Source organism: Theobroma cacao, chromosome 8 (assembly GCF_053813885.1).
Source record: "Theobroma cacao isolate CCN51 chromosome 8, ASM5381388v1, whole genome shotgun sequence".
NCBI classification, from domain to species: domain Eukaryota; kingdom Viridiplantae; phylum Streptophyta; class Magnoliopsida; order Malvales; family Malvaceae; genus Theobroma; species Theobroma cacao.
This window is the reverse complement of record NC_142646.1, coordinates 3,320,730-3,333,853: the sequence shown is the minus strand read 5'-3', so window position 1 is coordinate 3,333,853 and position 13,124 is coordinate 3,320,730. Positions and strand designations below refer to the sequence as shown.

The following is a 13,124-nucleotide window of genomic DNA, read 5'->3' as shown; positions in this document are numbered from 1 at the left end:
GACTGTTATCAGTTTCTCGACCCTCTCTGAGCAAGTGTGCAAAACAGACATGGATAACACATGTTAATTTTCACTACCGTCAAGCTGATCTGAGCTAACAAAATGCTGAATATATATCATTGAAATATCACAATCTTGGCAAACATAAAAATAGCTTCATATCGTGATAATTATGAAGTTAAGCTCGACACATGCAATCTGGAGCAGGATACGTATATATGGATTGCTCTTCCTTTCTTAACCTTATTTGCCCTTGTCTATTTTTATGGCGGTTGATAACTGCATGCTGAAACTCAGACCACTCCATGCTCTTGTTCAGGAACAGCGGGCCCAACAGTAACATGTTTGGTCTTATGGTCTTCAAGTTCAAGTAAGCTCGATGTCCAACCTGAAAAGGGATGTAAACTCTCGTTTACAAAATTTCTCTACATGATATATTGAATTTTTACACTTGATACTCAATATAATAAAATGCGATATCTTTGCAAGGGAACTTGAAAGGAAGATTCTTACCAGAGCATTGTGCATGTTTCCAGGAGAAGCAGAGATGAAGATGTCGCTTTGCAGACTTACATAATAATCTACTGCAGCCAACAAAGAAGCCTTGCCTTCAATCTCAGCTAGCTCCTTCACCGAAGCGAGGCTCTTCTTATCTTCCATTAGCGGAAACAGTTTACGCAATGTTGAGATCCTTGCCTCTCCTCCATAAACCTAAAAAAATAGAAAAATGAACCTTTCAAATATTGAGTCCCACTGAAAACAAAAGCTTTCTGATGTAAATATGAAAAATCTCACACAGACCTCCTACTTGAAAGCTCAGACAATAATAAATACCTTCCACTATCAATAAAGAAGGATTAAAACGGACCTTGTGTGAAGCAAGATAAAGTCGAGTACTATTGTTGAAGCCCAAAGCTGCTAGCAGCAATCCAATCTCCTCTGGAGTCAATGGGCAGCGCCCCTGATTTCTCAACTCCTTGTCAGTGAATTGAGAGTTTAAGACCCTTCCCTGCCATAAAACTTGGCGGTACTTAGCTAGGGCCAGTTTCTCAGCTTTGCCTCCACCAAAATCACAAGCTGAATGAGCAGCCATATCCTGCACAAGGTCTGATTAGAAAGGTAATTACAGTAAAACCAATATGTATTTTCTGATAAGAATACAGTACAACCAATAGCTAAGGAGCCAAAAGGCTCAATACTCATCAAAGAGATGGTGTTGTAAACAACAGACAAACTGGTGCTTTTACCAAGAAACTACCACCTAGGGCACTGGTAGGATACAGGTAGGTGTGTTTTTGATGTTTAGATGTATCCTACCAACTTCAATGTTCACCAGTGCACTAATCCCTCCAGAAAGTATTTAACAAGAGTACAATCTTTTCAATTATAAAGGGACTGAGCATCATCTTCTACTTTTAGCCCAGAGGCTTCAGAAACACAACAAATTAGAACACCAATTAATTTACACGATCATTTGAAAGTGTTGGGTACATACTTTGTCAAAGCGAAGATGTAATACAACAAACTTTCCAGCTCCCTCTTTCTCAGTATCATCAATTCTCCCACGTAGGACCTCAACCGCTGATGCTTGAAGTTTCCCAGAAGGATAACGGAGCTGATGAACAAGAGTCTCTCCTATTGATCTGATCTGAGGAACAAAAACTAAAGCTTGGAAGTTTACTTTACAACGTAAATGCTGAATTTTCATAGGCAATTTGTCAAACGCTAGACGATGAGAGAATGGTGAAATAGCAGCAATCCCATAACTGCATCCAAAAAGATGTATAAACAATGATATATTTGAAGTAGTTGAAGTACACACACAGCACACAGATTTCTAGGACTATTTGTTCACCAAGTGGACATCTCACATAAGGGTTGAAAATGGTATTAATTTATCAAGAAAGTGACATTTGTTGTTTAAACCTTTACCTTTGCAAGACAGGCAACACATTTTCTAGATACCAGTTTGCTGAAGCGTGAACAGGTGCTGTTTTGATTCTAGTAGCTCTTATACCTGTAGCATAATATTCCCGTGTGCTCCAAGAGTACTCTCTTGGCAGCTCTTTAACTATAGAAACTTCATCACGGAGGACGTTAATAAAGTGATCCACATCAAATATATCAGTGAATGAACTGCAAAAGCAAACCCAAATTCACATATATATCTCCTTCCTGGATTAAAAAAAAGAAACAAATACAGGTTGTACAGATATCGTACTCATGAAATACCTTGAATCTTGCCAAACAGGATTCACTTCAAGGTGTGGTATCACCAGTGTCGCATTCAATACTTTAGCTACGGCAACTGCATCACATATCTTGGTATCGGAAAAACATAAAAGCAGTCCAAGAATTAATGCATCAAAGTCAAAGTACAAAGACATGCATTAAGGATTCAAGAACTCACCCCCATTCTTTGCTGGTTCAATCCTCCATCAAGGAATACCTGAATATACCCCTGAGATTTCTCTGGCAATACTTCAAGAAGTGAAAATAAGCTTATCAGGAAAAAAAAAATTCCCATCTGATTCATTTTAGATGTCCACTTCATGACCAAATCCAAGATTCTCATAACAATATTATATATATAAACCTTCTACACCTCAATTTCTAAACACTTACGTGGGATATTTGCAGAGTCGATACATGGTTTCCACCCTTGATTTGGCAAAGGAGACCAGAGATCGGACTGTTGTTTAAAAGACTAAAATAGAAAAATGTTCCCAAAAACAGAATATTAAAATTTGAAGTCTTTTCACTAAATTTGAACAATTCCAAGGAAAAATCAACCAAAAAGAATACTGACACTTTTACGGTGTAAAGAGACCTCAACTAAAGGCAAGTGCCTTGGTTTCGGAGCATTCCATTCCTGCAAAGGCAACGACTACTTCAATTAAAGCTTAAACAAAGCACAGTGAAATGCATGCACATGTAAAAACAATTACTAAAAATTATTAACAAAATGCAACCCAAAAATAATAGTAATGAAATCAAAGGGGAAAATGAAGAATTACGGAGAACAAAGAGGGAGAGGCGCGTCCAAGAGGGGCGAATAGATTTGGGAGAAAAATTGGCAAGAGAAGAAGGAAAAGCGCAGCAAATGCGCTTCTGTGAGACTGATGAATCTGGTGATTGTAGTTGTACGACTGCTTCATTTCTTTTTTGTACAATGCTAAAACCCTAATCCTAATTCCATGAAAAATCAAAATCTTTTTGGTTTTTGTCAGAGCAACCAGAAATGGCAGTGATTCAGAGTAAATAGAAGGGCAGAGAGAGCTGAGAGCAGAGCGCTCTGTTTAACGGAAAAGTTAGTTTCTTTTGTACACGTAAGAAGAGCGGTGTTCTAACGCGAGCGGCATTATTGAAGGTGCACTTTCGATCTAGAAGTAGTACAATCGGACGGTTCGTAAATGAATATGTAAAGACTATTTTTTATTTTTTTTCTTTTTTTGGGCCTAATCAATTGGAAATATAATAATGAGGTGGAGGGAGTAGGAGAGGATGGGAATTTTTTTTTATTTAATTTAAAGGTTATCAAATTGATTGGCCAAAAAAATGGAAAATCAAATTGCCTTTTAAGGATTTTGGAATGCAACTCGATTCCATTTATTTGGTGAAAATTACTATTGCTTGCGTTAAATCTCACAATAACAATAATACGAGTGAGTTGCAGAGTCTGCAGCAGCCAGATGAAGGTAAGACTGAGACAATTTGCACCCTAAATTTCAGAATTAAGATTGTACTTTGCTAGGCAGGAAACTCCGTTAACTCTATATAAGCTATAGGCGCAAGAAATCTATGCAAACAATTCTCCTATTGTCCCATCCTCATAAATCCACATACAGCCACGAACACTATTCACAGCATGGCACATCAATGCCTTGGATTCCTAGAATATAAGGTGGAAGACAAAATCCATTCTGTCCTACTTACAAACAAATGTCCCTCCGAAAGGCTTCCTATGAGTCCACTTTCTCCTCAAGGGAAGTCATAAGCCGCATCCTCTTTGCAGCTGGTTGTTCGGCTAATTCTGCAGACAGATCATCACCAACAGCATCCTTGTTCTCAACCAGTTCAGAATCCTGATCCAAATGGTTCACAGCCATACCAGAATTTTGATTCAATAATACGGTTGAATTATCTTCAGACAGAAGGTCATCACCATTCCTTTGCACATCATCACCTCTGGCTTCCGTGTTTTCAACCGTTTCAGTGTTCTTTTCAACCATATCAGAATCCTGATCCAACTGGTTCGTCACCATACCAGGACTCTGATGTGACAATACAGTTAAATTATCTTCGGATGGAAGGTCATCACCTATGGCATCACCAATTATTTGCACATCATCACCTCCAGCCTCCTTGGGTTCAACCATTTCAGCATTCTTTTCAACCAGTTCAGAATCCTGATCCAACTGGTTAACTGCCACACCAGGATTTTGATGCATCGATACAGGCAGATTATCTTTGGAGGGAAGGTATGCATCCTCAGCGCTATGGTAAATCTTATCAGTGTCTTCAGAAGCTTCAGAAACTTCACTTGTAGAAGTCTCCAGCACCTCACGGGAGGCAGGAGTGAATCCTATCTTCGGATGCTCAACATTTTCCACTAACTGAGATCGTTGCTGATCTGTTTCTTGTTTTTTACTTGGATATACATTATCCTCAATGGTGTTGTTTTCAATGATCCCAACATCATCATCGTCATCAGCATCAGAGGCACAAGATGTTTCAAGCGATGTGTCAACTTCATGATCTCCTTGCATGGTAATTCCAGGATTCCATGAACTGCCCATGACAAAACCTCTTGATGAATATGGAACTTCACAGGCTTGAGGTGTGATTCCAGCAAACTGTGGAAAACTGTTTTCTCCAGAAGCTATATAAACAAACTGTTGACCAGTTTGCACATCTTCTTGCTGTAGATAAAACAATTAATTCTTATTTGAATTTGGAAATAAAAAAATTCAGTGACATAGTACTTAGTTCCCAAAAAAACTTAGAAAAAGAAGTATGATTTGGCATGAGAAGTCCCTCTATTCCCCAATTTTTCACTGTAATAGAAGTATTTCCCCCCTTTTCTCGGGTGTGTATGCATGTCTAATATACAACCAGAAGGTAGTAGGAAGTTAATTAGTTAGCAATGCACCAAATGCATTCTATGCCCTAATTGAATATCCTACTGAGCTCCAATTATCTCAGGATTGGATAGAACAAATGATTATCACAAGAAAAATGAAATTCAATACCTCTCTTGGTGATATAGCCCCATTCAGATTGTAATATGACGGCTGCTGGTCAAAAGATCGAAATTGTCCAAGCAAAGATCCTGTTGTAACTCCTGGCTCAAATAACTCCTGAAGAACCAAGCCAGAATCATTAACACTTTCCATATTTCTCAAAGAAGATGATGATAACAGAGTTATTTCAATTCCTTGGCCAGCTTGGGAATCTAAATTCGCATCACAAGCTACTTCTGGTCTGAAACTCTCTGTGATAAACTCCACACCGGTTTCATTTTCAATCTTTTCAGGAAATTTAGAGGAATGATGTTCATCACTGCAATCAGATGAGTTGATTTCCTGAGAATGATTTTCTAGGAGTTCAAAAACTAACTTCTGGATGAGAGTGCGCTTTAGAGATGCTTCAATAGGTGGAAACCAACCCAAATTAAGCTGGGAAAGAAAGCAAAGGAAAAACAAAATTATAAAACTATAGCTGATTATTTTAAACATACAAAAAAAAAATGTTGATCACATATGTCATTAGGTTATTCTCAGCTTATCTTTAGAACTTTCAACTTGGTGCCTGGTCCTAAGAACAAAATCAAGAACATTTCCATATCAAAGCATTTATGCTTCAATTCAAAACCAAAGATCACTTCACTTGCAAACTAGACAAACATGGAGGATAAAAATAAAAATGTACACATTTATTAATTATAAAATAAATATATATTAAGAAAAAAAAAAACAAGATGGTGCTTGAGTGAGCTCTTCATATGGTATTAGACAAAATTACAAACTTTAGCGTCAATTGCACTATGCACCAAAAAACTATGCAGACCACTTACAAAGTTAGAGAACTTGGTTATTTTGAATGGATTGAAGTTAGGAGGAGCTTCAGCTAAAAAGAGCTCCAGATAGTGGAGTAAGAACAAGCCGCAATCAAATGAATTCTCCTGCTGTGGAAGCTGAAAACAAATGAGCTAAATGTCAGATAAATGGATTATACGTATATGCCATGAGAGAGATCGCTAATAAGCACTCATAAACTGTACACTAACAACAGAATAACAAAGATTTAACGCATGACAAAATTTAGTTTCATTATTTTCCTTTTTTACTTTTCCTTTTAAACTTAGCTGTCTCCAACTGAATAAATAATAGTCAGTTCTCAAAGTTACACACAAGCAGACATACAAAAATGTCAAAAAAAAAAAAAAACATAATCTGGATAAATGCCCAGAGAGACAACTGACAAACAATCACACACAACAAAGAAAGGAAAAAGATGTAAAGCATCAGAAAATTGCATCCTCATACATAAGCAAACACACACATATTGGAATTTCACTACTTCTATAGTGAAAAGCAGCTTTGTTCTTTGCAAGCTGGAATATTTAGTGTAAAAATCATTATATTGCAAATAAATACTTTCCATTCATCATGACATTGAGAAAGTGGAGGCAGGACTACTCAAGTATCATCTCTCCAAATGCTAGACAAACACAGCGCAAGAAAAGATAGTGGTATCCCCAAGAGCTCCCAAAACAAAACAAGATTATAAGACAAATGCAATGCTCATCCCCTGTGACAGTTATGGTGCTGTCTTATGAAACCTAAATCAAGTGAGGCGAGAAACCATAGCATTTAAACCAGTTCTCACTGCTTCTCAAACCCTTCAGGTGGGTACAAGAAGTTGTTGGGGGAATTCTAATTCCAAGACTGTACCCTAGAATAGCTAAATATTCAACTGAGATAAGCAATACCTCGAGTGAGACAAACCGCAGATTCAAGAATTTTGAAGAAAGATCTTCAGATGTCTCCTTGTGCCTCTCTTTCCACTCTTCCCAAAGATAACTATCATTTCAGAGGCAAAAGTCATGTCAACAACTAAAAAGATCTAGCATTCAAAATTACATTCCAGCTAATTAAGGGCAAAAAAAAGAAGTTAAGTACTCACAAAAGTTAACAAGGTTGAAATTAAAGATGTAGACAAAAAGATTCATCATGATGGATGGGAAGAAATTCTTCAATAAAACTGTCTATGCATATTGGAGAAAAAAGAAGAGAAATGATCAATTCTCGAAAGATCTATATGAGACCAGTAAATACAAATCAAGTTTAACCCAGTTCACAGGCTAGCTTTCAGTGCAATTTAAAACATGTTAGTCATTTATGAAGTCGTCTCCTTTTTGGGGGGGAATTCATGAAACTACAATAGAGGGATTTGAAGCTATAAAAGCTTGACCATGTTGAAGGAAAAGAACTCTGGACTGCTGATCTACTGCCAATTCCACAAATTCAGACCAGAAGTGGTAATTCTAATGGCAATTAAGTTGATCAGGATTTTGATTACACAATTAAAATATTGCGTAAAATACTGCAAATGTTGTTCAAAATAAACATCTTAACCATAGCAAAGATGTCATATTACTGTTCAAGGGATTACAAGCAAAAATTTTAACTAAATCTAAAAAATGTTTTTCAATACTTGCCACTTACAAGCCCAACCATGCATTAGCAAAAGCATTGAAAAGTCTTTTCAAAAAAGCAAAAGCATTGAAAAGTAACAAGGGATACTTGCATGTATACATATTCATGAAATTGGATATATGAACTGTAAAGGCTTTAGAATACCTTTGGACAAGATTTTTGAGACCTGCATGACTTCCTTTGATAGAATCCATATGCAATATGCATGGCACTTTGGATGACTTGTTCAAGTCTTCATCTGAAATATAAATATGCATCAACGAAGGGTAGATTTCCCAAATGACATTGTTCAGTTAAGCAAGAATATACCTTCAAAACCAGCCACTTCACCAGGATGACATATGACTATCAAACTCCAATGGAGACTGTTAGCAATATGCATATACAACTTATATTAGCTCATAAGTTAGTACTATGATCTCTTAAAAGAAATTAATACTCTTCTGGACAAATTTCTTACTTGAAATTTACAGGAATAAAGATGTAATCTTTTCCAAACATATCCAACTTCCTTGTCCATTTATGAACACGCAGAAAAGCAGCCCTGCCATCTGAAATACTGGATGGGTCTTTGTCAAGATCAGCAAGCTTCCGAAAGAAAAAGCTGTTAAAAAAATGAAATCTCTGCCTTTCCTCAGGTTGAATCTGATTCTTCAGATACCTGTCAACCAAAAATGGTGCTAGTTAAGGAAGCATGTTTAAATGTAAGAAACAGAACTTAATGCAAAAATTTCTTTTTCAAGATGGGAAGGAAAAAAATAAATGAAAGTGGTAGACATATTGCAAAACAACATTTGAATAAACCTCCACTAGCATTACTTTGGTATGCTAAACCCTTGATTTTATGTTCCAAACTTGACTCAGCAGCACTCCTTAAAAAATAAACACATATGTAAGGATAAAAGAATTCTATAGATCTTACTTGATGTAGAAGTCAATGATCGTATCATTGATGAATGTCTCTGGCTGTAACAGATCAACATCTCTCTTGCTAATGGAAACTGCATCAATATCACCTTTTGGATATACAACCTCCTCAAAAGGCTCATCAAAACTGCAAACCCAGGTTTAAGAATACATTCAGACAGGGGGATAAAGCAAGGAAACAACATAATGGCCTTCCACAATATATTTTTGGGTAACATTTGATAAAATGATGAGCATAGTACAATGTCCTTTCAAGTAAAGAAACCCCAATGCCTGAAGAATATTCTTTTCAACTTGCCTAATGATATTAACCAAGGAAATCATAAAACACTATGCAAGCATTTGTGTGTCACTTTAATATAAGCAAGAATATATATAATTATGCATATTTCATTTAGCAAACATGACCACAACCAAAAAATGAAAAAGGGATCCAGAGCATCTAGAAAGAAGCTCCCATCCCATGACCAAAAGAAGCAAATGAGACCCTTGACAACTAACATTTAACTGAGTTTACATATTCCAATGCATGGATGCAACTCCAGAACATAAGCAAGAGTAGAGGATATCCAAGAGGAATATGAATAAGAGACATTTACTTCTTTATTTTTTTTTAATATATTTTGGGTGGGGGCAGGGGGGGGGGGGGGGGGGGAGAGGGGGGGCGGTGTTGAGAGTACCATCACTTACTTAGGAAAATAAGACTTTTGTACGAATGAATCATCTCCATCCATTCCTGTCAATGGACTGCAAGCAGATGCAGCAAAAAAAGAAAAAGGAATATTTTAGCCCTGCCCTAGATTATACAACATAATAAATATCATCACAGGCATATAAGTGCTATTTAAATGCAATAAAAATTCCACAAGTAAGTCAACATAGCAGGAAAATTAAGGTTGAATGATAATTTTGAAAAGAAAAATTAATTTAGAAGCTTACTCAAGCACAATATCCCATATGGCCAGGAATTTAACATTTAATGAGGTGATTTCTTCCTGCTTCTCAGACCATCTGGGGTCAATAACCGCAAACTCTAACTCCTCAATGACTTCAAGAAATATACATAAGCAAATAAAGTCAGATAAAAAGAAAAAAGAAAACATTAACTGAGAGCTAACTTCCATATGATGGTGAAAGTATAATATTAAAATGGGGCCAAGACTAAAAACAAGGAAGAAAAGTTAGGTTCAAATCAAATTCTCAAAATTTTCTTCACCCTTTATGGACACAAAAATACATCTAAAAGGTGAGTAAAAAATTTTACAAGAAAATAACTATACAAGAATGGTAAGTGTCTTCATCATGTTCAATAAGCATTTATTAGTTATGTTCATGTTTTCAAGCTAAAAATAAAATCAAATCAATCGCAAACAAATTGTCCAGTACAAAACATCATAGACAACTGATTATGAAAATTTAGTGCTAGCTGCATCACATCCATATTACAGTTTATAGAGATTTTCCAAGTTCTTCCATTCCTATCTTCTATGTCCTGGTATTTATTAGACTGAAGAAAACATTTGAGCAGACCCAGAGGTGTGAGGTAAGCAACACAACCGAACACCAAGGGCAGGTTTTGATATTCTTCACAGAGAAGATCCCAATGTTGATGAAAACAAAAGATATACATCATTAGCTCACAAAGACACCGGCAATATAAATGTGTAAGGCCACTGACCCGAAGTTCCACATGCATTCTCAGCCTCTAGCGCAACCTTTGATAGGACTTTGAGAGTGACTGTCACAGATCCAACCTATGAAGCAGTCCATATAGAACACTGTATACTGTTAAAATAATAAACTACTACTACAAAAGAACTAACTCCAAATATTGTCATTTAGGACTCACCCTTTGAAACAACTGACAGTTAATATTAATAATATCATCAATTCCCCTTTCAAAACTAAAGGTCCCTTGGCGTTCACTGACAATTGTGCCATTGATTTTGATGCCACCAGGAGAAAAAATTACTGACGCTTCTGTATAATAATTATCTTGATATAGAACATAATCTGAACACAGAACAACTGTCTTGTTTATGTTATCCTGCAAATTTCACAAAAGGGTAATCAAAACAAATCTGAAAAGCCTTAAGAAAATTTATAGCAGGAACTAGTTAATATCGATCTTATGAGCAAACTTACCTACAACTGTTTTTACAGTTAATTGACAAAAAACCCCAAGATAACTAGTTAAAAACCAGAATCTTCCTTTTTTATTTCAAGTACACCTGGAAGTGGAAGCCCATTGGGCTTCTAGGTCACACAATGAAAATAGTTCTCTCCTATTTTATAAACTCACCACCCTCCCCAAGATTTAAACCTCAAACCTCCAAGTTGAAAATCCCAAATTCTGACAATTAGAAAGCTGTAGCTCATTGAATGCATGGTAAATATTCCAACTCAGGTAAAGATAGAACATTCTTTGCCTAAGCCACTGAAAAAACAGACTTGGGGCAAATAACAATTAAAAGTTCAGAGCTAACAGAATACAAATAGCATGTAGAGTATCAAGCAATATCAGTAAATCAACCAGAGAGTTAATATAAACCAATTGAATGAATACTTGCTATATGAATGAACCTAAAAGATGAAAAACACTCTGCAGTATCTCTAAGCTTGTAATCATTAATTAATATATTTAACAGAAAAGGAAATTACCACCAGGATATTGCCAAAGCAATGATCTGACACGTTGTCATTCAAAGAAACTGAAATTATGCAGATAACTATAGTTAGAACATAAAAACCCACTACAATGAATGTCCAAGGTATACATGCTATAGGGAAAATGAACATAAAATTTCAAATCTGAAAGAATACCATCATCCTCAGCTACATCTGAAGCAGGAGTTGCTGGAGACCTTTCACTCATGCTTTCATTAGCATCTGAAGCCAGATCAACTGGCTCATTCTGCAATATAGAAACAATCTAAGCACAAGCCGGAATATAAATATCTGAATTCAAACTGTAGTTCAGGGAAAACTTGAAAGTACACTTAATGGAGAATTAGAAAGTGCACAGTTTAATTGGCCTTTTCCAGGTGAAGGTGCTTCAGCACATGAATCTCTCAACTCCAATTCAGGACATATACTTCTAGGTTCATGGCTATCTTTTTCTAAGCCTGCTTGTTGTTCAGAATGCATAGACTTTGACTCTGGGGAAACATCTGGCTCATGATTTCCTTCCTTTGTGACAAAATCCTTTTCACCAGCACCCAGTGGGGCAGCTGGAGTAGCACCATTACAACTACAATCACCATCAATTGCATCAACATCTACACAAGAAACATTGTCCATTTCCTTTCTCTGAACATCAGCACCACGGGCAACTGGAAGCAAATGCAAAGGAATTACTATCAGAAAAAGCAGCGTAATATTTAAAGTCCACCCATCGTATATCATACAATTATCCCAAAATACAAATTTAGTTGATAAATCTTTACATGCTATAAGATTACAAATCTAGTCATTTTAAACTCAACAACCATAGCCAGATACAAAGAATTCAAGTCATTACTATCTAACCAAAAAGAGGAAAACACAACAAACTCCATAGCGAATTGCATACAGCACGTCAAACCACCACAGTAGGAAACAGAAAACCCAACAAAAGCTTATCAACCATATAACATTCCCTCAATTATGAAATTCAAAATCCAAAAGTGATTGCAAAATGTTTCCTATAACCTCATTGCTAAAGCACTATCAAACAACTGAGACCTCAATTTAAATTGGTTCAGATCAAATTTAGACAATTACTGCTACGATTCAATCATTTCATTTTCATTGCCCTTATCTTACTAAGAAGGCCAGGGCTTTGGGCATTTAAAATTAGACAGAAAATTCGATCGTTTTCTCGCGGCCTTTTTCAGCACCTAAACAAATTTATTAAAAAAATGAAAAACAATAAACAAGATAAAAAGAAACTTTTCTTTTCTTATAAACGTACCGCATTCAAGAAACTGGTATTTCAGAGTTGCGGGGTCATCGAGATTAGGGTTTTTCAATTTGTTCAAATATTTTTCAGCGGCCAATTCCGAAATCTCGTCTTCCTCCTTGAAGTCAAACACCTCGAACCCGTTTTTCATAGGCATGTGACACGAATTAGGTTAAGCTGGGCGAACGAGTTCGAAACTTGGTGAAGTGAGTCGGAAACAGAAACTTAGTGAGTCAACGTAGAGGAGAATCACTTGCGATCTTCAGAGAAACAGAGAAAACAGAGCTGCCCTAATTTCTATGAGTACACGAGCCAATTAGAGGAAATAAACTAGCTAGAGGGGTGGGAAATATTGGAAATAACGCGCAAGTTTGGAGAGTGGACATCACGACTCAATCAGGTGAGAAAAGTTGGTGAACGCTATGATTTGCGCGTAGGGTTTGCCTTATAGAAATTTAATCGGACAAGGAAAAGGGGTTTATCGGAAGTTGACCTCTCTTAGTGCGGCTAATTTTAGATTGCGCCATAACCTGTGA

The 13,124-nt window shown here is 36.4% G+C and overlaps 2 protein-coding genes across 4 annotated transcripts; both read right to left on the bottom strand.

The window, feature by feature from the left end:
* Nucleotides 1-90: 90 nt before the first annotated feature.
* LOC18591805 (O-fucosyltransferase family protein) lies at nt 91-3,311 on the bottom strand. Of its 2 annotated transcripts, none has more exons than XM_018125603.2 (10): nt 3,018-3,311; nt 2,810-2,872; nt 2,626-2,707; nt 2,411-2,472; nt 2,233-2,321; nt 1,933-2,136; nt 1,496-1,766; nt 869-1,096; nt 514-711; nt 91-388 (listed from the first exon to the last, which is right to left on the bottom strand). In XM_018125603.2, the coding sequence occupies exons 1-10, from the start codon at nt 3,156-3,158 to the stop codon at nt 179-181; spliced, it is 1,548 nt and encodes a 515-aa protein (XP_017981092.1). In that variant the 5' UTR covers nt 3,159-3,311; the 3' UTR covers nt 91-178. The 2 variants fall into 2 exon arrangements, with proteins under 2 accessions (XP_017981092.1, XP_017981091.1); XM_018125602.2 differs by having other exon boundaries at nt 2,411-2,481; nt 3,018-3,310.
* Nucleotides 3,312-3,746: 435 nt separating this feature from the next.
* LOC18591804 (putative ubiquitin-like-specific protease 2B) lies at nt 3,747-12,896 on the bottom strand. Of its 2 annotated transcripts, XM_007018158.3 has the most exons (16): nt 12,601-12,896; nt 11,646-11,980; nt 11,472-11,562; nt 11,310-11,359; nt 10,498-10,695; nt 10,327-10,402; nt 9,588-9,696; nt 9,339-9,395; nt 8,644-8,775; nt 8,182-8,382; nt 8,031-8,086; nt 7,866-7,959; nt 6,995-7,085; nt 6,077-6,196; nt 5,253-5,678; nt 3,747-4,922 (listed from the first exon to the last, which is right to left on the bottom strand). In XM_007018158.3, exons 1-16 carry the CDS (start codon nt 12,743-12,745, stop codon nt 3,963-3,965), a joined length of 3,141 nt encoding a protein of 1,046 aa, XP_007018220.2. In that variant the 5' UTR covers nt 12,746-12,896; the 3' UTR covers nt 3,747-3,962. The 2 variants fall into 2 exon arrangements, with proteins under 2 accessions (XP_007018220.2, XP_017981089.1); XM_018125600.2 differs by lacking the exon at nt 12,601-12,896 and having other exon boundaries at nt 11,672-11,811.
* Between the last annotated feature and the right edge of the window lie 228 nt (nt 12,897-13,124).